Below are 25,407 nucleotides of genomic sequence, written 5' to 3' on the forward strand. Positions count from 1 at the left end.
TATGGTTACCAGCAAAAACAGAGAATAGAGAAACGAATTGATAGGAGGCAATAGGTTACCCATTCACAAATTGATGTGATACAATTCCAGCCTACGCCAATGGTTGAGGACTATTATAAACTTTATGCCATTCTTTGTTGATGTGCTGAGAGTAAGCTAAACGCACATGTGTACATGCATAGGTTACAGTTGCACTCAAAACGTTTCGCCGCCAGCGTATGCGGTAGTATTATTTACTTATTCAACAATCCTATCCTTATTTAACAATCCTATTGAACACACTATAGGAAAGCAACCAGCGATCGGTTCGTGAGCAGTAGGCCTACACTACGTGAACTGGCATCGACTGAAATTTTGTCTAGGTTACTACACGAGAAGATGAATAAAAAATGCTTTTCGACATTCATAGATTAGACTTGCGTGATTACAAATTTCCAACTGCAAACATGCAACTCCCGTCTCATTTCAATACCTATTTAATACGTTTTTCTCACACTAAACGGTATGCGGATCAGTTTACTCAAGCCTAGACACTAGCCTTAAAGCAGGGGCGGGCAACATACGGCCTGCGAAGTGATTTTGTCCGGTCCGCGGACAGTTTTCCGTTTTATATGATAATGTGGCCCGCGCCTACAGTCTGCCGGGATTCCCCACTATTTGCTTACTACGTCCAATTTTAGTGACTGTATGTTATTGTATTATATACACGTATGCGCACTGCATAGCGTGCGATAGTGGATATTACGCGTAAGTTCGTTGAAGCGGGAGGACTTGCATTATGGGCATTTACGATGTACTCAACCCAAATATCGTTTGTGATAATCATGGCGTTTGTCGACTACAATGGTCATTTACACCAGGCCGATATCTCTTACTTTTGATACCGTAGCCGTCGACTTGTAGCACGGCACACTTCTAGGCTTTTGTAAGACACCGCTTATGCCGGGGGTCGCTAACTCAAAACGGGTCGCGGGCCACTTTCCAAATGTCGTAGGAGCCGCGGTCCGCATGGATTCAATATCGAGATAAAATAGGCCACATAGTTGAACAACGACGCTATCTCGTCATCTACTCAGCCCTAATGAATTGATGATATCTTGGTAAATTTGGGGTGCCGGGCTTATCGAACGCCTTGAAATCTTAATTAGCCATTGAACCGTGTGTGTGCGCCTGTATGACAATAATGCTGTTCTCGAATCCACATTGTCTTCGTCGTTATGGGCGAGAAGTGGCTTTAAAGTGACATTTCTGCCGTTAACATTCATTAAATACGATTTATTCCCTGTATATGTGGATAAATGGGCGAATAATGTGTCGATTCAACAATCCGGCCCGCCAAGTGCTTAATTTTCATATATCTGGCCCGCCGACTGGAGAATTTGCCCGCCCCTGTCTTAAAGGCAGTACATAGTAGGGTTCAATAGTAAGCATCGGCATGTTAATCCAAAATCCTCTAATCGTAATTTCGCAATTTTATGTAACCATAATATATTACAATATTATGGAACCATGTTATATACATTAGGATTGACCGGTAACATTTGCCACGGTGTTGGTGGGGGGGGGGGTCCACGAAACCCCCAAATATGCAAAATGGTTGATAACCTAGTTTGTATTTCATCCTAATAATAGAAATCACTAAGCACTTTCGCTTCATAACTGCTAAAACTTCAAGACTCGCACCAACAGAATTGCAATCTGAGATGACATATTCTACCGCGCAAACTCATATTAATTGCCAAATTGCCAGATGTTTTGTTGAGGTGTTGGAAAAATATCGTTTGTAAAATCCATTTTCTCCGTTAATATGCATACAACTTCTAACTTAGAATAACTTCAAGATAGCTTCATAGCTTCTAAATCGAAATGACTAGTCTGGACGTATATTCCCGCCATATATTATGCGATCATACCCAACGATGTCTATGGAAGCGTTACGCGTTATTGTTACATTTGCCATCACCTGTCTTTGTAGAAACGGATTTTCGGCACTCGTTCATTTCAATTCGACCGCGCGGTTTTTCAGGACACGACCGCTTATTTTCAGAAATGTAGCTACAGAGTCTGCTTCGAAATAATGAAAGTCTTCCTAATTTCAACGTATATAGTACGACGTAATTTTAAAGAAATCATTTTGTTGCTTTTCATCACTAGCTTACAGTTGATATTTGCGCGATAATAGAGCTAAATTTCAACTAAAACGGAGGGGTCCACGGCCCAAAGGGAACCGCGAAGACAAAAACGCTGTCTTTAAAAATGTCTCTTAACCAGGACTACATTGTCATGCGGCATTCGGTGGACATCATCATCAGAACATTCATTCTGTGCCAATGATTTATATCTGCCTAATTGATCTGTTAAACCGACTATTTCGCGGGCTCCAACAATCCCATATCGTATACGTCGGCTATATCGGGTGGTAATCGGCATAATTTGACGAGTTGAAAAACAAATTTTTCAAGGCCTTTGTTTAAAACACTGTTTAGAACAAGTTCAAGTGTTTTGAACAACCATCTGTTTTCAATGCAACTCTACTACTACGATTGCATATCTACATCACAATTACCTAGACATTACGATATAACACCATTGATGGGAGAGACCGCGCCGCAAACAAGGAATAACACAAACAGAGTGCGATTGCGTATACCAAGGGACGAAAGCATGGTTCACTTCGTGTGGATCGATGCGTGACATCACGGAATTATTACAAATTTTTGCGCCTAACACAGATGCACCCCATCCCAATAATCAGCATGACTATTGAACCTCGCGCGCATTGTAATACATGGTACGATAAATGTGCGCGGCATGCTAATGTCACCATATCGCGCCACTATGCCGTATGATATTTTGAAATATCGAAAAAGAAAACGTAATTCCTTGATACGTATTACGATAAATCGCACCGTATGGTAGGCGTACTATACCAATTCCCCGGCGTCGAACTGTACAGTGTTGGACAGACAGAGTTACTAAATATCACCCTGTACGTCTGAAAGATCGGGAATCTCGGAAACGGATGGAACTGAACAACTTCCACAGTAGTACATTTGAAATGAGAAGTTTAGGAATTGTGCGACAGGCAGGTAAACTCCCGAGGACAAATTAGTCACTTGGCGCAGTTTGTTGAAATGTGAATTAATAGGAATATCGCTATATGACTGAAATTCGCTAGATAACTCGCTCACTTCTATTTTCGACCAGGCGGATATCGTTGCGACCACATGCGTACATCAACAAACGTATAGGTCAGTGGTTCCCAACCTTTTTGACCTCGCGGCACACTTTGAAAATGAAAAAGAGTTCGCGGCACACTAGCACAGTGGTTCTGAACTCTTTTGGCTTACGGCAAAAGCAAACTACCAGAATGCGTATAGCTGCAACCACGGTCTTATATAGGTGGTCACTGGTCATACTGACGAAGTACTTCTGCCTTTTCGGTGTACTCAAGTATAGGCTTTTCGCTGCTTCGAAGAAGGAATTGAGTTTTCTTTTATCTCTGCGGACATTTCACAAATACGTCTATGAATGGTATAATTTGACATGGGGATCGTTTTCAATTCTTCTTTTTTCACAATTTTATTGCATGCAGGAATAAGGACTTTCTCTCAATCCGTGTATGGTTTTAAATTATCAACTATTACCTCTGTTGCCACATAACTTGCCTGCTGAGATCTCGTTCAAACTTTAGGCTGAGGTTAATTTCATAAGATTGGCTTGACAACAAAGTCTGCTCACTACCTCGTTGTCGATGTAATTAACCGTCGCATGGAAGAGTCCAATCGCGATCGTCACTAACAAATACAGACGCGTATAGAGGTGTCTATACTTGGAAGCCAAACGCGTTTCCATGCAGATCGTGTAATAGCTTCAGTGAGGATAGCAATACCTCAGTCAAGAGTCTTACTGGCAGCCAGCTGCTGTTCAATTGCAGTTCCAACAAACCGGGATGATAAACCTCAGGACCGGTGAAATTTGTTAACTGATATAATTTGATCAAAATTACTTCTCAATTCTCAAATTTGTCGCCTGCAACATTACGTTGCGCCCTCAGCCTACTTTTACCTGCAATGCTGGAACGCTACCTAACAATCGCAATGTGAATCACTATGTCGGCAATTCTAATTTGTAAACGTGAACCTCACTTCCAAATGAGTATACATTTCTCCATGGTGGGAATGTCTTCCTAGGTGTTGGAGGTTTATATTGGCTCCTACTCGTCTTCGGATCTGCAAAAGCAGTACAAAAAGTGGACCGTGCTATAAGTTGGCATCTCAGGAATCAAAATATGTTATAGGCCTATCGGCATGGTATAAAATTATCATCGATAACGAAGACATGGCAAGAATACGACTACAAATAGAAACAGAAAAAGGCCATCAACTACGTCACGTCCCTGTTCTGCCTCCGGTTCTGATGGGGTGACAAGTAAAAGGTCACCTTCGGCCACACCTAAACATCACGGTCCAATAGCCCGAGTCTAGTTATCTATCTATCACCGTCCTAAATGCTACTATATGTGGCCAAACTAGCGTATCATACCCATTGACGGTGGAGGCCCCAGTTTCATTCATGGCAGTGCAGTAGCAAGTTACGAAGCTTCGCAGATTCATGACATTCTACAACCCTATACGTTGCTGTGCTCACAGGGTCTTTACAATAAAAAGCCAGAAAAAGACCCAATCCATGACCTGATGGGGATGCCTAATTGTGATAACGTTATTATGGCCGTCGCGACATCCTTGTATCTGTTCACTGCATCGGATTGTACATCGCTTGGCTTGATATAGTAAATTCAACAGAAACTCCAACAATGACACACTCAAAATTTAGATTTTTGTTATGCTTCGACCCAGTTTAGCGCATTTGCTCGCGGCACACCTGAGCAGTCCAATTGGCACACCAGTGTGCCGCGGCACACCGGTTGGGAACCACTGGTATAGGTTGTTCAAGTCTACTCTGAAAATTAGGGCTTCGATGCCAGCTATATACATACCTTCAACGCAATCCACGCAATATCACACTAGCTTTAAACCTTGATCTAACAAATCTCACCAGATAATTGCTTGTCTCCACTTCTTTTCCTGAACTACAATCACGTTTGCTTGTGACATCAAATAGAGTTCTTTTCTTGAGTATGCGCACCAGGTCTGTAATTTACTTACTCTGGAACGATCGCAGCAGTCTCGATAAGTTAATCATGCGTGCTGGCAGTCACTGTCGTAACATTTTAGAAAAGATTACAGAAGGACGTGATTGGAAATTTTGATTGCTGATTCGCACGCTGATTTACTTACCACACGGAGATAGCACAGCACATGTTTGCTATGTCACGAAATCCGGTGTTATTTGTCCTGCTCGCTCAATGAAACTATGACCGTACTCCTCTCTGGGTATTATCATCCGGTATCGTTTTCAGCGTCATATCACAACAATATATTCGGCATTGCTTTCTCGTTCATGATGTCCGACATCAATCAACCAGGTGCAACCGACACTGCGTTGCAGACGGCAGGTTGAAAAGCTCCAAGCAATGAGATAAGCGTTCGTTCATTCCAATTTTCAAATAAATACACTATCTTCAGCTCACAGTATGTGTTCGTGTCGTTACAACGTACAGGGCAGGGGTCGAAACGTGAATCATTGCACTACTGGATAGCGCCCCCACCCCCCCCCCCCCCACACACACACCCCGATATATCATCCGTGTAAGCCAGGGGTGGGAAAACTTTTTGGCTCGCGGGCCTCATTTAATATCTTGATCCATTCGGGGGCCGCACTATTTAAAATTGGAATTATAAACCACAATGCAACATCGGTATTTGATTATATAGTGAGGATATGGAAATTAATATATATATATATGTTTATTTAAAACAAACAAACCATTGATTTGATGATATCGTACACGTGTCGGAAACATTGGCGAGATTTCAGAAGCTGTCCAACCTCAATAACCAATTTTCAAAAGATTCGGTTGCCCCGATTATTAGAACAGGATGGAGATTTAAATATAAGAGCAATGACCTGTTTATAGATTTGCTGATTCTACTTTTGGTTCAACTCCAGGACACACAATGCTGACAGCGTCATAAGAATGTTAGCTTCAAACACTCTCCCAGTAAAATAGAGATTTTATAAATATACATACCTCTGCACATACAGAGAACGAATCTATATAACACACACGCGAATCGGTTTTTCCAAGTACAGTATGTAATAAACTTGCCAGAGTGGCTAAGGTAAGATTACACTCGTAATCCGTAGGTCATTCCCGTTTTGACTTTCTGCAATGTTTAGCAGTTAAAACCTTTTAAAATGCGTGGGCCTTGAGGTCGGGCTATCGCGCAAGCAATAAAATAAAATTATACCATAGTAAGAATATAACATAAATATCGTGGTGAAATATATTAAGAAAAAGTTTAATCGAGTACTTGCAGTAATTAGATTTTAGAACGCATTTTATCAATATTTTTATTCCGTTTCTCGAGCCTTTCGCGTGCCGCACAAAACGGTGTTGCGGGCTGCATGCGGCCCGGGAGCCGTGATTTGCCTGCCCCTGGTGTAAGCGGTGTCTTATAAAGACCTAGAAATGGGCCGTCCGGTGTAAATTAACAGAGCGGTCGACAGACACCATTAATACCACAAACAACAAGAACTCCTGCATATTGAGTAGCCTATTACAATTATTAGTCTATAACAATGATTGAGGGAATTTGTAATTAAAAAGTCACTTCACTAAATTGTAGTATCGGATCGGTAGTATTTTAAAAAAGTATTCTGTATTAGGTTTGGTCATGCATACCGAAATACGACTGTCTCCATCCGTTTATTACGTTTACCTGTATGTTTGAAATATTTGCGTTTTAAAAAATGGTACTCTCGTGAAGACTCAACTAAACAGAAAAATTCCGGTAGAAATTCATAGTGAGACATTCACAACGACATCCTCGAGTCCCGCTGCTATTTCGACAGCAAGGTAAAAGCGCGTTTCGAAATGAAGAATTCTAGGTAATAGCGTTTCCAGTTTCGCTCCTCTGCTACGCATCAGCGTCTTGTAGATGTCATTACATCACAGATATCTCTGATCTGTCAGCACTGCGTTGACATCACTGGGTCAGACCAGGTGCCATCTTTTAAACAGGTGATTGAGGGTTTTCCCTTCTTATAATTTAGTTAGACCATCGGTATGCTTGTTAAATATAGATAGACAGATGTTCTTAGCATGTGAGCACTGAGCAGCCTGTATAGGTAGCCTACATTTAGATGAAAATATGACTTCGATCGAAGGAGACAGTGTATTTTATTATATATGGTACAGTTTGTACATATTTGATATGATGCTGCACGCTGGAGCAGTCATGAAAGCACGAACAGCAAAGATCATTCACAAAGTACTTGCAAGCATGCAAAACATTACTGTGAAATAGTGAAAACAGACTTGAAGTACATACGTCATGCACAGGAATTACATGTGTGTGGAACATGCAGAAATCGCCTTCAGAGAGGGTTTAGAATTCAGAAACAGAATGATTTCAAATTGAGTAATTTTATCATTCAACAAATAGCACAATCAACAAAAAATTTATCACAAAAATGATTGGTTATATCGCTACTACATTGCAGAAACGAGACACAATATCAAATGATACCGTTTCATATACTGTTGGAGATTAATACGCAAGTACGAAGGGATACTAAATACACATAAAGCATCATCAACAGTGATTACATTGACATGATGTGCTCAGATTGGAAATAATTCAGCACTGGTATTTTGACAGCGGACGTGTAACAACTGATTGATGTTGAATTTCATATTAGTGTATATTCGGACTAGACTATATTCGGTAGGACTACGCAAAAAAGCTTTTCAGAGATGCAAAGATCGATAATTTAGCAGATTGCCATGCTAAACGTAATATTCACCAGATGCTGTGTGGTAGGCATTGCAAGTTAACGTCTGTGATTTTCATTAAATCATTTTTGATAGCTGACAAACGATACACTAAATCGTAACATATGTCCATATTTTCCATTTCTGCACCATTTCGATAGAATCAAATCGACATTTCAGATTCTATAATCAGTCTTCCGTAGCTGTACATTGACAAATGGATTGCTGGCAAAACAAAAATCGATTAGACCATCTGAGTAATGTTATAAGGAAACTTACCAAACGTGAGGCTATACTCTCATACACTACAATTTACGAAACAGCAGCCAATGGAGGGATCTAGTGCGAGCTTTACCAATCCAATACCATGCAATAACACCTAAATTACACCGAAAGAAGGAAAGCTACAATGTAGGATTCAGCGCTACACTACAAATAAAGCACACCAATCGAAGATCTATGGCGGTTGTCATAAGTAGAAAACTAGCAAGCAATTGATGGCCTGGCCAGACTTGTACAAACTACCCATTTAGTTAGTTGACGGTCAACTAATTAACATTTTTTTAAGTAGTTCTATTAGTTCTAGTGCTTACAGATTTCGAAAGCGAGTAGTTTAGTTACACATTTTGAAAATTCTATAATTTTAATTGCACGTTCGAAGAGCAGATTAGTTACAGAACAACTAGAAAACATCGTTTAACAACAGTGTTCTGTGGTGTGATGCTTTGGCAGCCATTGCGAGCTCAGAGTTATCATTGGTAATAGTGGTGTAGCCAGCGTGTGGGTTTACGGGGACAAAACCCCTTCTATTTCAAACTCAAAACCCTGTCTTTTTGAAATGTCGACTCTATGTCTGAAAATTAAAATTAACGTGTTGCATCGGATAATTATATCTAGTTCATTATGATTCTCAACCTTTAATGACCTGGGAACCCCTGCACACCTGTAAGCTTTCAGGAAACCGCTAATTTTCAACGTCTCACAAAAACAAAAATCTACTGCATTGCACATTTAACTGCAGATTTAATACAGTACTAAGTATCCGTTTGTGTGTCTGGGAAAATCGGTAAAGAACCATTGATATAATTAGCTGTGTTTTAGTTAGTTTTTGATTTTTAAACATCGTTTCATCTAGTTCTAGTTGCAAATTTTAAAAAGTGAGCAGCTCTAGTTCTAGATTTTGAAAATTGAGTAGTTCTAGTAGCTAGTTTTAGAGAGTGAGTAGGTCTAGTTGCTTGCTTTAAAAAACGAGTAGTTGTAGTTCTAGTTGAGATTTTGGAAATCCAGTAGTTTGTACAAGTCTGGGCCTGGCAACTAGAGCTGGGGAGTCAGACAAATTTCAATGTGACGCCACTCCTGCCTATCGTAAAACTCCAGAATTTGACTCTGACTATAATATAATCGATGTAATATCAACCACCAAGTGCTGTCAGATCGTTACCGGGAACATCAAAGAAATGGTAAAAAAGAAAATACCAACATGCGTCTCATTAGTAGAATACATCGCTGGTTCTTGAAGGTCTGGTCGCAAGCGGACTGCGTTTGTAGAAGGAAGAAAGTGTTTTATAAAAGCAAGAGTCAGCCAATTACATTTCTAATAGTACTACGACTACAGACAAAAGTATCCACACCATGACAAAGCATCAATTAGATATGATTGATTACAAGGTCGGCCTAGTCCTGCATGCATGCACTACCAAAGAGATTTTGAGCTGATTGGAGATAATCTAATTCACAGGAGGGTAATCAACCAGCCAAAGTGTAACTGATTACCGGCAGGCCTACTATATAAAAACTGTTCCCCAAAATGATGCATTTAAAATGACACGAGTCGAGTTGAACTAAAGAATTGGGACTTGAGTCAATCAATGCATTGCTGATGTTCGGAGCTGATCATAGTCGGTTGAAACACTCTTAGAAAATAAATTTAGTAATTCGAGACTATGGTTTTATATAAGTTTGAAAATTTTGTACCCATGTTGGCTTAGTAGAGCAAATCAAGCAGTCAATCACTAATTCTGAATCAGTTCGATTTTATTTAGCGGAACAAAGAGAAATCGTGCAGGCTATTTGATCGTAATCGAAGAAGGCCATGTAAAAGACATTCCGCCCAAAACTTGAGTTTACGTAAAACATCAAATTCAGAAATTTGTCGCACTTATCGTACTTATTGCATATCTAAATTTTGGACCGAAAGATTCAACCTGAATAGGTAGCCTAAATTTCAAAGGCACATTTATAACCTAAATCCCCGAGTTCACTCCTATAAAAGTCTGATGAAGTGAATACCTTTCAAAGAGGATATTCTGTCTTGATAATATGTAGAACTTGATTTCGCATAGTCCGTAACAGGTGGGATATCTGGTAAATTTCAGTTTGCTTGCCAAGTTTAGACATCTTATGAGACTAAGTTATATAATCAAGGTGTTGGATACAATATTTGATTATTATATACATCATAAGGGCAAGCTAAAAGTAAATAATAGAGATAGTTTGGTAGCAAAAGATGTTTGTGATCAATAGGCAGATTAAGAAGTTGGCCGCACGAAAACGTAATTGATACGCATATATTTATTGCTCACTGGGCATCTCCATCATCAGAAGTGCCAGTTGATGTTGCAGACGACAATAAACGATTTACGCCGTAGGGATTATATAACCACTGTAGAACTAAAAGGAAGAACCCATTCACGGTATGAAAATTACGCATGCTCGCAAAATCCGTCTACTACCCGAATTTCAGGAAGGCTGACAAATTAAACACTACAAAGCTACCAGGCAACATTAAGACGAAGATTTTACCCCTGGAAAAACTCGTCCTTCATAGTTTTGTACGGATTTGGTGGCCTGCGTTGGTCAAGTTAAAAGTTAAAACCAAAGAATGACAACATTGCTTGCGATAAATGATCTTCAATTGAACAATGCTAGGTTGCCAGCGCCAAGAACTGTGTGGATGAACAGTATCTGCGGCTAGAACTACCCCATCTGTTCTTGTTTAAACATGGAGACCCGATTACATTTTGAGCGCACGTCGCAGGTGCCATAGGTCTATGGTACAAAAGCATAAACAACATCACTATGGTATGGCCAAATGCAGCATCTGAAATTTAGCCATACTCCATCAAAACTGGGCTGTTCAAAAATAACTGTTTTTTTCAAATTTTACTGGCAACTTAATAAAATTGTTAGGTTACCTAAAATACACAGGTCACCAATTTTGGCTAAATTCCAACCTATTTAATTCATATTTAAAATTTCACTGGCTAACCCCATTAACTTCTTAGGTTGTCTGAAAAACCGATTTACAACAAATTTGGCGCAATTCCAACCAGCGGAAACCAAGTTATTGATGTTCAAAATTTAATATTTCAAATGCTCGTAGTTCTATAACATATAGTTAAAGAATTTGCCACGGTGCAATTTTTTTTTTAAATATAAAATTTAGTACCGGTACTCCAATAACTTCACTTCTACTGGTTGGAATTGAATCAAATTTCTTGTGCATCTGTTTTTTCCGACAAACTAATAATTTCATAGTGTAGTCAGCAAAATTTGAAAAAATAAGTTATTTTTTAACAGCCCTAATATATTATATTTCCCAAAACGGTCCACAGAAGAATATTGTCAGGAAGGGCAGTTATTTTGACACCAATAGCATCATTAATAAAGTAGCCTAGTTTAAATGCCTAAAAATTCCAGATATCACGTTCTTACCCCGCCTCTGATTGATTGCCTCCATTCTGAAAAGATAATGTCATCATTAGTTGATTATCACACAATAACAAGAGAAAATGCCCATTTGCAAACAGCCCGTAAAAGACTCACTTGAACGCCGTTCATTACATTGTAATCGGCAGGTGGCAGCGGCATATGTCCTTGAAAGAGGCTGCGAACAAACGTTACACGTCAGATTGATATCATAATCTCGGTCGCCAACCAATACCTACGCTGGCACATAAGCAAATAGTCTCGTGAGCTAAGTAAACACGAGAGTAAAGAAATTTTCTATATAATTCGTAGGTGCCGAAAATACTGGGTCAGTCGTGATCATTCACTATTTGCTGAAACCTTTGTCGATACTTAACGCTCTTGCTTTTCAATTGTGGAAAATTTCCGCACCAGGCATAAAAACACACATTTTTACAGTTTCATAAAAGAAGGAATGATAATGTTAAGAACAGAAAGGAAAAACTCCGCGTGATTATATTTTTTAATGGAACCTACGCCCATAGAATTTGATCAACCACCATTTTTGGATTTCACAATTTGCAGCAGAACGTAAGAATGCGAACACTAGATTGTCGATATTTACTCAGAAAATTAGGCCAATAGTGAGATAGGCTTTTAGATGTAGGCTACTGAACTTATAACAGCCACAAATTGGGCTTTAAAATTCTCCAAAATTCTTTCTATATTTCATTTTGCTGTAAGCCAATAGTTTAATACACCAACAGAGTATAGATATCTGATTTCAAATATCTTGCTGGACTGCATTGAATTTTATGGTCACTTGAGTGATAGCTTTCGATGCCGGCCAAGAGATGGTCATTTGAGGTTTGCCGTGACATGTTTTGCAGCCAACTTAATATGATATATTTTTATACTTGGCCGTATTGTGCCACGCATTGAGTTGGACATCGGCTTTAACTTTAGAATTTTCATTGATTTGCTGCATATACGAGATGATTGGGTTAGTTTTTAGCGAAAGCAAGGTTGTTCGAAGATAACTTTCCTGTAGCAGCGAAGCTACTGGAGTTACAAAATATTTTTCACAGATATTAAACAAGGAGGCACAACTGCATTGTATGTTTCTGACTTACTCGTGAGGCCGTTCATTTTGCTGCTCCATAAGTTTGGTATGGGAATATGGAAACCAACCCCGTCTGAAATAAAACAGGTTTATAAGAACCTGAAACATAAACACGTTTTGACCTAGGCCTATCAAGCTCTGAGTTATGGAACTGAACAGCAAACTTGAAAAAAAAATTGAAATCAGGGTTGTCACGATTTTCTGATGACTCGACTTGACCCGAGTCATTTTATCCAAATTCGGAAATGACTCGACTCGAGTTAATCTGTGTATTGACTCGACTTGAACTCGAGTTATTGCGCATGACTCGAACCAAGTCATATGACTTGAAACTCAAACGGCTAAGACCGACATTCATTGTAATTTCGAATAGTAAATAAACCATACTATTGGGATTTCGTCTAATGGCACTGCCGCTTGAAAATGCGATCAGAAACTGCTAAAAGTGAGGAAAACTAGTATATTATAAATGCGAAACATTCGATATCACCAAACAGAGTTATAAAAAATGGGTTTAACAAGATTTTAATTAGAACTGAGTACCGTAAGCCGGGGTAACTTTGGACTTAAGGGTAACTTTGGACACTAAGCAGTAAAAGATTTAAATAAGTATTGATGGAAAATGGTTGCCGTTGGATGTCCGATTCTTTTTCATGAGGCAAGAGTACCACAAGTAGTCTCAATAACAGATGGATTCATTTCACTACAAGTTAAACTTGACCCAACATTGATAAATTAATGTCGGGGGTCAATTTCATCAAAATTGATGGCCATTAAACTTCTTACAACCAAACATAGATAGCATGTGATTCATAGATTCAAAACTTGATTATAATTATCTACTGATCGTGATGTTTGTAGCGCCCTCACAAGTCGGTATCTCGTTTTAGAAGACACAAACGGATTGTTTACAGATAGATCTTGAATAGTCTTGAATTATAACTTTTAGAAAGTTGATTATTTTGTTTTTGGAAATCAGAGCGCTGTCTACCGCAACATCTCAAGTTTCCTTCGAAGACTCGGTATTCCACGAGAAGCTCAAGAATGCCACATTACGGATCACATACAATGTAAGTTCTCATATTTTCTATTCAAATCATACCTTAATCAAATGTACTTACTCGGTGCTACGAATGGTTTTTCGCGGCATGACAACGGAGTCAGTTGAATTTGACAAGTTAATGACTGACCACTAATGTGCCGAGCTTATACCATGGAATAGGCATATATACTGATGTGCAGATATGCGAATATTCTCTGAGTGGGGCATTGTGTTTACAAGACTGAACTGAACATAATAGCATGTGCTTCGTATAACGTGTGGGGATTAGCTGCTTAGTATGAGATATAACCTTCATTCAGTCGTTTCCGTTCATCCTTATATTTTCCTTTTCACGCGGCGATGTTACATGACGAAAGGTATTGGTACTATCAGAAACCAATCAGAAAATATATATTGCCACATAGCGTCGTCATTAAATAACAGGTGCAGTAGAACGGATGCTACTTATAAAATACACCTGGAAGAATTATAGGGGCTTATTTTTGTACAAAATTCCAAACTGTACGAGTGTAAGCGTATATCACATATAGGCTATTAACTACATCTTCAGCAATTAACTTTTTATCTTTGGAGTCGAAGGAATCAAAATACTTTTGATTAGACAAGAATTCGTCGCGATTGGAGATGTGTGTAAATGTAATGTATCTTCATTCTTCAATTCTTCATCTCTTAGGTAGTGCACTGTATCTGTGTTATGTTTAATAAGTTTGTTCTGTGGTGTATAGTCAAGCGCTACAGGTATAACTATCGTTCAGTATCATATTCCCAGAGCTTAATCAAACGCCTTGTAACATAGAACGACTATAAAGTGCATTGACGCCTATATCTCATCCGTATGCAGTGTGCGCTGCATTCTTTATCCACCCGGTACCACGCTGGCAACCACAATTTTATCGTTTGATCAGTTGAATGTGTAGCCTCTGGTAATTCAGGTCTCCGTTCTGGCATTACAGAGCGTCGTAATTCGATGAATCAATATTTCGGCTAGCATCAAACGCGAACACGTATGATGGTATTTCAGCACCGTACATTTGCTTCACTTGCAGAATTTAATTTTGTAGTTAACTATATCCCGGTATGTTCGCACCTGATACACTCCGCGATCTGTTTGGAATTCCCCAGGGTTAGTGCGACTGAGTTCAGAATTAAGGACGGTGAATGAACCTGTACTTGTACAATAACGACACCCCCGTACAAAATCAAAATCTGTACTTTCAACTCAAATTTTTATGCGTTTACCCATCCTTCCAAAATAATCGCAATTTTGATATTTCCCCTCAATATACGTGCACACAAGCAATATTGTACGATGTGAACAATGAAGGATATGATATGTAAAAATTAAACAAATTAGGATATTGGAATGAACATATAGGTTGTAAATTTGAAATTTAAATTTTTATCTGGGTCAAAAATCAAAATTAGGAAAAGCATGTGATGTATTGTGCGTGAACGATGCATGTTGCACAATCCACATGTACGTACAATTCACTTCCAATATGACGTGAGTGAATCGTACGTGACCAATAAGTCTGGAAAGGGTTTGACCAGCTATAGCTTCCATGGTACTTAGTAAACTCGATTATAGTTGTATATTCCACCGCGTGTCCCAAATTCGTATTGAATTGTAGGCGTATATAGTATATGCACTCACTGTGGTGTATTCGCACCGGTTCGATCGAACCATCTCACGGAATTTTATGACATCATCATCATCATCATTGGTTTATTGGCAATTTTATCAGTTCAATACACCACAAAAAATGCGCTACAATGAATAGACAGGATAATGTCGAAGCGACTTGGATTTGTCTATGGAATCAGACACCCACCTTGGCCTAGGCGATGTAAAGAGGAGGCTTGCACACTGAATGAAAGTAAAGCATACAGTATAGAAAAAGAAAGCGACAAGAATAGGGCGGTATGTCATGGGAAGCGAGATCGATAGGTCAGTCGTGGCCCGGTAACCTTGAGGGTGGACTGTAGTTATTTAATAGTAACCGGTTAGCAGTACATGTAGCTATCAACGACTATTTGCAACATAATCGGCTGAAAACACGACATTTGCGATAGAACCGGCCGAAAAAATTTGAATATGACCACTGGCTACACTACCGTCGGATCATCTCTTTGCGGTGTGGAGCATTCACAGCAACTCTAACCTTTTGCGCTCAATTAAATTCTATTCCTGAACAATCCAGACATTGTCGCAAGCCAGGTGCTGTTGAATAAGGGCTTTTGGCATCGTGACTTGTGTGGGCCTACACCTAACAGAAGGTCCTCGTTTCGAACATGGTTTATGTAGTGATGTCAGAAATCTTTGATTTGTGGATTGTCAGCGATGATCGAAAATATAGGGTGTATATGGTTCCTTCGACGAAAGAGGCTTCCGACCACTGCCCTAAACAGACCAAAAGTATCTTTAACCAGGGCTGCACTGTTATGCAGTATTTTTACGGTCGTCGGTCACCATGATCAGAACACTCATTCCGTACCTATATTCGCTATCTACTTGCTATAACTGTTGAACCGACCACGATTTCGAGGTTTTCAGCTACTCCATATCGTATACGTCTACTGTATTGGGTGCAAATCGTCCGTAGGCTTATACTACATGTGTTTTCGAAACTATTTAAACATTTATGGCATAATTATTAATTATACAACGATTGAAAATAAAAGACGATTTCGCTTTTCAAAAGGGGTATTGTTTAAAACACAGTTTGCTTTAGATGCAACCCTACCTATACCAGCAATTGATTCGGAAACATCTCACGCTATGTTCATTGTTTGATGCCTATTAGTGCGGCCTGCAGCAGGGTATATGTTATCGTCATTAGGAAACGACTATGTGTTCATTGTACAACCTCGATGTGTATCCGACCACGTCTAACTCAATTTTTCTTATGGCCAGCATTCTTCGAATGTTGCTCTCAATTGCACTCTATGTTTGTTACTATTTTAGTACGGATACATTAATGTTGTGCTGTCTGGGAGATGGTGTGTTCAGTTTATTTTCATTTCGATTCGTTGCATCTCATGAGTTGACAGCTCCACAACTTCGAATGAGACGAACGGCGTTATTGCTTCCTGACTATATGAGGCCACATTGAATTAAATCTGAGTCTCCTGCGACCACCATTTGGATCATAATGGTAAAAGCGTTCAGTTAAGTTTCTTGATAAAACTTGATTAATAATGTGATTTCAAAACTCCAGAAGCTTGCGATACAATGAAAAGATAGGATGGAGTTGTCTTGCAATCAAACGCACACCTTGTCCTACAGATATTAGTAAAATAACATGTAAATAAGGTACAGATACGCACACTGAATGGAAGGTAATAAAAGATAATATACGAAGGACAAGGAAATGTAGTGGCATGTTTTGGTCGGCGAAACGATATGTCAAATCGCTGTGCGGTAACATCGAGCGCGGATTAATATTCATTCAGTTGAAATTGCTTGTATTTTGCCGCAATAGCTGTAAACATGCTCGTCGACTGTTGGATTGGCGGCTAAATGCTGTTCCACAGTCCGGGTTTGTCATACTTGCTACACTATATTGCGTTCACTTGTAATTCGAACTGAACATAAAGTAATTATGCGAGGGCACACGTGTGTTTTGCGGGACCATGATCGCTATGGAACTGGTACCTACTTGGCGATTCTTCATATTTTGTATGGTTAGAGCAGCAATTGTTTTGAGTAGCATTTTTTGGTCGTATATCCAGGCCCCTCCTCAACGATTACAGCCCTTTGCCATGATATGAAAAACGTGATCTTATATGAGATATTCGGAATTTTTGCGTTGGAAATAGATTGACCAGCTATATAAACGATCGGGTTGTCGCTGAAGTTCACGATCAGTAATTGGGATTTAGTGTCGGGCTGTTATGGGCAGTCGGCTCAGCAACTGATCATGGGCTAACAGTAATAATAAATGCGTAAGCGAGATGGTCATGGTCACCAGCGAAGATTTTAAAGATATCATCGACAACTCAATCTTTGCTTTGACGGTGACTTGGTATTCCACACGAGGCAGCAAATCGCTCAAGACAACGTTAGAGTTTACAGTTTCAACAGTCTGGAAATGGCCAGCATTTGAGTCGAGTCAAAAGCGAGAACAGGCCTAATACAGAGACAATTTAAATCACCTGTTTCTCTCCCGACAAGGATTGGGAAGGTCGGTAGGCGACTACGTAGCCGGTAACATCTTCGTCGTACGGATGCTGCCATGAAATTCTAGCCGACGTCAGACCCAGAACTTCATAATTGAGACTATGCGGCGGTTCCATCTGTTCTGGGTATTTTGCCACCTTGAAATAGAAACAGATTAAGCAGTGTTTACTATCGAAAACATCCAACCCTCATCAATAAGAGCTAAATATCAACTCAAGCCATTTAGGATACAGACTCACATGAAACAATGTGTTCATGTAAGTTTATTCACCACAAGCATTCGACTGACATCAGTGTCACGGTGAATCAAATTCTAAATTCAGGAAAGATTTTTTCTGTCTGATGCAATAATACCAAAACAAATATCTAGTAGACAGTGTGGCACAGTAGTAACGGAACGCAACTAACTCAATTCCGTACCGGTATTATTATCCTGGAGTAGACGATGAAGAAATTCAAGAAATTTTGATATAAAACCAAGGAATGGCCATCAAACTACTATACTGTGACAGTAAAATATATCGGTCTAAGATGTAAGAAAAACATAACGGAGGGGAGACCCGCTTACTGAATTATAAATGGTCCTTGGTACAGAACTCGAAGATAGCTCTGATAATAATATCCATCGCATGAAAATAAACATATCCAACATGAAATGTCTCACACTCGTGTAAAAATGCAGAAATGACTATACGTCTATGCTTGATCAGATACAAACGGTTACTAACCAATTCCACAGTGCTCGAATCTCTGCCAGAGGAGGAACGCGAAGTGCATTTGTATTTTCCAAAGTCACGAGGGTAACGAACGTTATCAATTTGCAATTCCATTACAGAAGGATCTGTAAGTCGCCCCGCAAACTGTGTGTCCGAAGGATTGTGGGCGGACTGAAATTTGGACACAATAGGTCATTATGATCTGATGTAAGACCTGGAAAAGGGCCATTGAAGAAATAAGAATACACATTGCTTGTGACTACTATGAGCTTGTAGGTAACATAATGTTAACATAATGTTTGGTATGCATGGATAAACAAAAAGGCTTCTCATTCACATATTTGATGCCCATTATTGCACTATGAAAGCAAAATGATATTCAAGTATAAGTATTTTAAAGTAGACTTGACGCTGTTGCGACAGTTTTACTGTATACAAAGAGTCAGTTCTTTGTAAAGAACTTCAGAATACATTTCAATATTAAATATTAATATTTATTTACTGAAACATTTGGATCAGACACTTATTAGGTGTTACAGTCAGGAGCGTCAGCTATGATACGATCATTCGAAAACGTTGTTTAACTACAGCCGTAATCGCTACTTGTTGTGTAACATGGGTAAAATTTGAATTCGCAAATACTAGAGTATTATAGTACAGACAGTATAAGTACAGTACACAAATTTCTTCACAATTCTTTGACGTGTAGGAAGAGATCAGTCTAATAAACCATGTACTGTGTAGGTAAATTGATCATTATGACAGTGATATAGCAACACATGTTTCGGGAGCCTAGATGGGGTTACGCACCAAAGTTCGACAAGCCCCACTGCAGAGTACAATGGTAGTAATACTACCGTTGAAACCAAAATCACCCACAAATCACCTCTTGTCCTGATGAATCCGGATAAGCTGTGTAAATCAGATTTTGGCGGCCGGCAGAATTAATTTTGTACCACTGAACCTGGTACACGAACGAGTCCTGGCGAGCGTCACACTCGAGAGTCAACACGTCGGGATATGGAGCAGAAACTTCAACAACGCCCACTGAAGATATACAATGTATTATATATTATACCAGGGGTTCTCAACTTCCCTTGCATAACGGGCCGCATTTCAACAGCAAAATACGCTGCGGGCCGCAGAACATTATTACCATATTTTTGTGGGCCACTATTAAATTTAGGGTACTGTAGCCTATTTACCAGTCATATACGGGCCGGTATATGCACCTTCGAACCCTTCCACTAGAGATCCGAACCCTCTGTTTCAAAGCGTGAGCGAGAAAGTATACAATTACGGTAACTTTTTCGTTATAGAGGCCATTATCACTTAGAGCTCTCAGTGATATGAGAAGAAGTCTGGCGTTCGGGGTCCTTTCTGAGCAATCCCATCAACCCTTCTCCTTTCATTCCGTGACGGGGGCGCTACAACCTAGTTACATAAGTTAGCTTTGTCAAGTTACAGTTTTGGCTGGTTCTCCTGTCACGTTTGCCCTGCCAGTATTTTCTCTGCAAATATGTCCACTCTGATAAGATGCACCCAGATAATTAGCTATGCAATGTCTGTGGAGTCGGTGAATTCGTCCAATGCTTGGATGAGCCAGGGTAGGCTACGCGGCAACGTGTTTCAGAACGTGCGATAAAAGATGGACTGACATTGCTGATACTCTTTTGGTCACGGTTGAATAAGTCAACTCTAAGTTCGAAATATGTCAAATGATGTTGTCATTGCTGCTAACTTCCTGAAACAGCAAATACTCGCAAAGTTTTATTGAAATCACACATTCTTTAGCACATTTACGGTTAGTGATACTCTCAGCAATTTTAAACGATGTTTCTGCAACGTCTTGGCAATTTTACAATGGCTTAAAATATGGCTTGCTGGGCTTGACACAATGCTAGCAACGTTTTTTTCTAACATCAGGCGACATGGATAACTCCAGATGAAACTGCCGTGGTATTATTTTAGTTTTCTACGCTTTATTACGACTTACGAAAACTGTTCTTCGACAAATATGACACATTGGTTTTCCATTTATAGCTGAGAAAGCAAATTCATTGTTGCACGCAGAGTTACAAACCCATTTTCGCCGTTTAATTTCCCATTCCATGTTCTTGTTTCTGTTCGAACCATTCGCGGTGAGTGAAACACTCTTTAAAAATTGTGCCGTAGCGGAATTCTCTTGAACCAGAGTCCAACCGAATACAGATACAAAACAATGACAATTTAAACTCGAGCATATAACAAAAAACCAGAACACATCAAAAAATGAGTAATCAAACGAAACAGAGACGGTGCGATAAGATTAAGCAGCTAAATTAATATGTAACGATATCGTTAAAGTAATAATTGTGTTCATAATGAAAGATGTCGCGGGCCACAAAAAAAACGTCTGCGGGCCGCATGCGGCCCGCGGGCCGCGGGTTGAGAACCCCTGTATTATACATTGACAAAATTGTGATCACACAACGAAACTAATTACAAGAGATATGCACATACCCGTTTTCACGATTCCATACAAAGGATCGTTCAGTACACTATTTCTCACAGAATAGATTGTGATCAAATAAGAAACTCCCGGCTCTAACGAAGTCACGGTTTTGCTATTAATAGCAGAATCGGGGTACGTAACTGTAAAGGGTGAATCTTCATCCCGGGATTGTACTTGGATTCTGCCAATGTAGAAAACACATAATGAGGTGGTAATGTATTAATTCAATTAGCAAGTTAACCGTTATTGAGCATAAATAGAGGGAGACACTATGAAGACAGAAAGACATTGAATAGTATTTGCAAACTGTAACACATCGATGTTTAGTTCTTAAAGAGGCAGGAATTGTCCAAAAACTAGAGTGCCTGGAATAATTTCAAATTACTCTCCAAAATATAAGAAAATGTATTAATTGAATGCTGCCTTTTCTACAGCTTTTCATGACAGTCCTTTTGGTGAAGGAACTTCAGACGACTGCAACACTGGAGAGAAATTTTAGGTGATTCTGTTCCGAATCTGTTATCTATCATTTAAGTGATAGTTGTGCAGTGTGACTCATACCAAATGAATCATATAGTTGGAATGGTATTCATGAACTAGGCAACATTCTACAGTAGCATACGCACAAAAAAATGAACCATTTGCTACAACCCAGAACTACACTAATATTGAATAGGCATCGTTCAATGTTAAAATCGAAAATACCGTACACTGACCTGTATTTAGTATCTGGAGTCCATCCTTGTGGGATCTGCTACGAAACAACGAAACACTCACTTGATCGTTCTCAATGTTCTGGAAACTTATCATTGTCGGTGCGTTGGGTTTGATTGCTACCTGTAGAGGAAAAGTATATCAAAACAAACGAAATTCCTGAGACTGTATAAGGTATTGGTACCGATTTGGTAAATTGATTACTGAGCTGTGTCAATAATTTATCTCCTTTCTTTGCTTGTAGCCAAACTTGATACGTCTTCCCGTTTAGGAGCCGATCCAATACCAAGAATCGAGCTGTTGTATCTCTTTCCTGTTGATAGAGAAATAAGCGCTAGTATGTTACTCATAGAACTTCAGTTGACAGGATGGGAGGGGATTGGAAATGGACACGATTAATATGTAAGCCATTTATTAGCAGTGGATATGGCGAGATTTGAAGACCTAATCGAGGATCCTGGTCGCATACTAGTAACATACTCAACAAAAATATCAAAGCTGTTGCTCAACCTACATTCGGTTACTACAAAGGGCCACATGCTGTTGACAAAGCATTGCACGGGATACTAACAGCACGAAGCACGAATTTTTTTTCAAGTTCATAGGTCAATAATAGGTTAGTAATATCGTTTCTTGAGTAGGCCTATATTGTGGCTGTGCTGTGTATCGCAGGGCTCAGCTTCAAAGGGCAGGACTATTCAGCGCAAGGACATAACAACATCGAAAGCTTCCGCTAACGTGCATCATTCATTTTGTGGCTAGGTTTCATCACCGACAGTCTTTCTGCAAGCGCAAACGCAAGATCGCATGTTGGGCGACACTTTCTCTCGTAATTGCGAATATAGTTAGACTCAATCTGGTACATAAATAAGACGTTTTCTTTCATATTCAGGAGGGGGAAAGTAACACTATAAAGAGCAAGAAATCGAGTAACCACATACTGTGTGAAGAGTGATGAAAATTTTTAGTTGAGATAAATCTATAGCAAAATGTTCTGCTTTATTGTAATGTACGAAGGTACGAAGATATACCTAAAATTAACAGGCCCATGGATCTGCCAATGCGGCGGAACTGATATTTTAGCCATCAACATCCCAAGTGCTGCAGCCAGACTAATCAAATTTTTGGTTGTCTTGCAAGTTCACATGCTGGGCAATCCATTTTGATAATCAATATTTTGATATTTAAAAAATTACTTCTCGAGCCACTCAAAACCTTGGCAGCCCCTGCCATTAAACATAATTTCAACCCTATTTGGTAATTCTGGGTGACACGCAAGGCAAGAACATTGTTATTTAATTAAGATAATCATTTTTTTGTACATACGGTCACCTGTGCACCCATATAAAGGTGTGAACATCCTCTCCCGACAACATGGAAAATTATTGGAACGACAGATTCCGTGTTGTCAGAAGAGGCCGTTCAGACATTCATTTGGGTGACTTGGAGTCAGTCCGCTCGCTCCACTGGTTGGATTTGAGCCGAAATTGGTGTGCAACATTTCTTTTAGGTAACTTTACAATTTTATCAAGTGGCCAGTAAAATTTGACAAAAAAAACCTAATTTTGAAAGCCCTACTGACCCGTGACTATAACTGCCTCTACAACAGCATAAGTTGCAGAAAATATGCAACGAACAAAATCATTATGAAGCAGGACTTGTACTCCAAACACAGCAGATTTACAAAGCTACTCACAACGAGGTTTGATGAATCAGTCGGCCTCGCCACGTCCCAATAGCGTACTCTGTATCCTGTGATGGCAGTCTGATCCGTCTGATCCCAAGAAATTCCAGCCTGGGTGTCCGACAACATTTGAGCTCGGAAATTCGAAGGCTCCGGGATATTCTCAACCTGAAATGGAAAATAATGACGGAGGAGACGAAAAATCTGAACACTTTTCATTGTGTAAAGAGCAATATCGCGATAAGTTTGCATCAGCCAGTTTTGATTATCTGATCAAAGTATTGGCCGAAAATTTTTCAAAATCATCAGTTTTATTTTCCATTTATCAGAGCTTTTAAAATTTTTAAAAAGTTTCCTCTTTTCAAATCTCAAAATATGGTTACTCCAGCCAAATGTGAAACAGAAAATACACTGGCAGGCCGAGACACAAGTTCAGATTATGTACTGCGACGTGCAGATTCAGTTCTAAATCGGGAGCAGTGAATTACATTACTAACACATGTCGCTGAGTGGATGCATTAATATTTGGCCATTGAATATTGAAGTTCTGTACCTCCAAGAAGTTTTTCTAATATTAGGCCGCGTCCCAAGCTCCGTGTGGCTTGGTTAGATAGCTTTGCTGTTTTGCTAGCTTGGCTAGCAGGTCCGCATCAACCGGGTGTGTGTATTTATTGAAAGATTTTTCTCATAATGCAGACTCAACTTATATTCCTTAAACACGGAGACGTGGTCGGTACTCGCCATAAACTAAAAAGGCCGGTTCACGGCTGAATTCAGTAAAAAAAACATATAGCGCTCCAAAACGTGTTGAAATGCCGGCATTCACCCTCATCCTCCATTGCTTGACATAACATCGTTCGTGAGTGAGGATGGCCGCTAAACACAAGTAGGCCTACTGATCACATTACTTTACGAATTCAGATTAGGCAACGTATGACGTAACACTTTAATGCACAGACCTGGACACAAACAATATTTGAACTTGAATATGAAAATAGTAACTTATAACTTTAATTGCCATGGCGTATTTTGCTAGACGGTATTGGCTTTATTTTGAACGCATGTCCGGATCAATTTATACATTAGATTTTATCCGCACATTAACATTAAGAAATATATATTCTAGTCTAAATTACAAGGAACTATTCGCAGGCCGCTCAGAATTGTGCACCGCACAATGCCCAGGTCTGACCTAGTGGCTGATGGTTGAAATACGCACATGACTAGAGGAGCTAGGTGACGTAGATTATAACATTGATGACATAGCCTACCTGCTGCTCAAAGTAATGTTCCAGTGGTGCGGAATGTCTGTCGCCAGCGTATGCGGTGATACGAACAAAATACTCATCACCCTCGCGGAGATCAGTCAAAGTAACAGTTGGTTCGCGAACCTCCTCCCTCTGAAATGCGTCACATGTCAACATCTGCAAAGCTTCGCGAAATTTCAATGATACTTACAAAATAATCCCCAAACGCGCGAGTTGTCGGATAGTAGACAATGGCATATCTGGTGATCGCGTAACGTCCGGGCGATCGCCACGTCAGCACTGCCGTCTGAGGCCCGGTGATATCAACATTCAAGCCTCTCGGGGCAGGTATTTCTTGGATCAGGAAAGATTTTGAGGTCAGTAAGGCAATTGCCAAGCGTGCCAATGCTTTTTAAAAGCAATGTAAAAACACTGTGGTAAAAGATAGCAAGTATTAATTGGAAACTCTTCGGACTCATGATATATCGAACGCATACAATCACTGGCATGTGTGACCACTGACCAGCGTCTAGTGATGGGCTTAGTAGTCACAGATTCTATTCAGGTAATGACAGAATGTAGAAGTACGATGGTGTAGC

General features: G+C 39.6%; 3 protein-coding genes across 4 annotated transcripts; all 3 read right to left on the minus strand.

Annotated features, from left to right (window-relative positions):
- Positions 1–7,287: 7,287 nt before the first annotated feature.
- LOC145432654 (uncharacterized) lies at positions 7,288–13,037 on the minus strand. 2 transcript variants are annotated; one of them, XM_080309498.1, is made up of 6 exons: positions 12,721–13,037; positions 11,726–11,786; positions 11,615–11,640; positions 10,703–10,747; positions 9,381–9,436; positions 7,288–8,125 (listed from the first exon to the last, which is right to left on the minus strand). In XM_080309498.1, exons 1-5 carry the CDS (start codon positions 13,029–13,031, stop codon positions 9,391–9,393), a joined length of 489 nt encoding a protein of 162 aa, XP_080165624.1. In that variant the 5' UTR covers positions 13,032–13,037; the 3' UTR covers positions 7,288–8,125; positions 9,381–9,390. The 2 variants fall into 2 exon arrangements, with proteins under 2 accessions (XP_080165624.1, XP_080165623.1); XM_080309497.1 differs by lacking the exon at positions 9,381–9,436 and having other exon boundaries at positions 12,721–13,027.
- A 3,963-nt stretch (positions 13,038–17,000) lies between these two features.
- On the minus strand, positions 17,001–19,716 carry LOC145432656 (netrin receptor unc-40-like). Its single transcript, XM_080309499.1, has 4 exons — positions 19,556–19,716; positions 18,682–18,840; positions 17,929–18,090; positions 17,001–17,858 (listed from the first exon to the last, which is right to left on the minus strand). Exons 2-4 carry the CDS (start codon positions 18,781–18,783, stop codon positions 17,652–17,654), a joined length of 471 nt encoding a protein of 156 aa, XP_080165625.1. The 5' UTR covers positions 18,784–18,840; positions 19,556–19,716; the 3' UTR covers positions 17,001–17,651.
- On the minus strand, positions 19,560–25,287 carry LOC145432657 (tenascin-N-like). The gene is made up of 8 exons (XM_080309500.1): positions 25,275–25,287; positions 25,020–25,216; positions 24,833–24,961; positions 23,574–23,729; positions 22,062–22,190; positions 21,880–22,000; positions 21,172–21,344; positions 19,560–19,716 (listed from the first exon to the last, which is right to left on the minus strand). Exons 1-7 carry the CDS (start codon positions 25,285–25,287, stop codon positions 21,265–21,267), a joined length of 825 nt encoding a protein of 274 aa, XP_080165626.1. The 3' UTR covers positions 19,560–19,716; positions 21,172–21,264.
- Positions 25,288–25,407: the final 120 nt, after the last annotated feature.

Source organism: Botryllus schlosseri, unplaced genomic scaffold, assembly GCF_051294905.1.
Source record: "Botryllus schlosseri isolate E-star unplaced genomic scaffold, Bs_hap1 Bs63a, whole genome shotgun sequence".
NCBI lineage: Eukaryota > Metazoa > Chordata > Ascidiacea > Stolidobranchia > Styelidae > Botryllus > Botryllus schlosseri.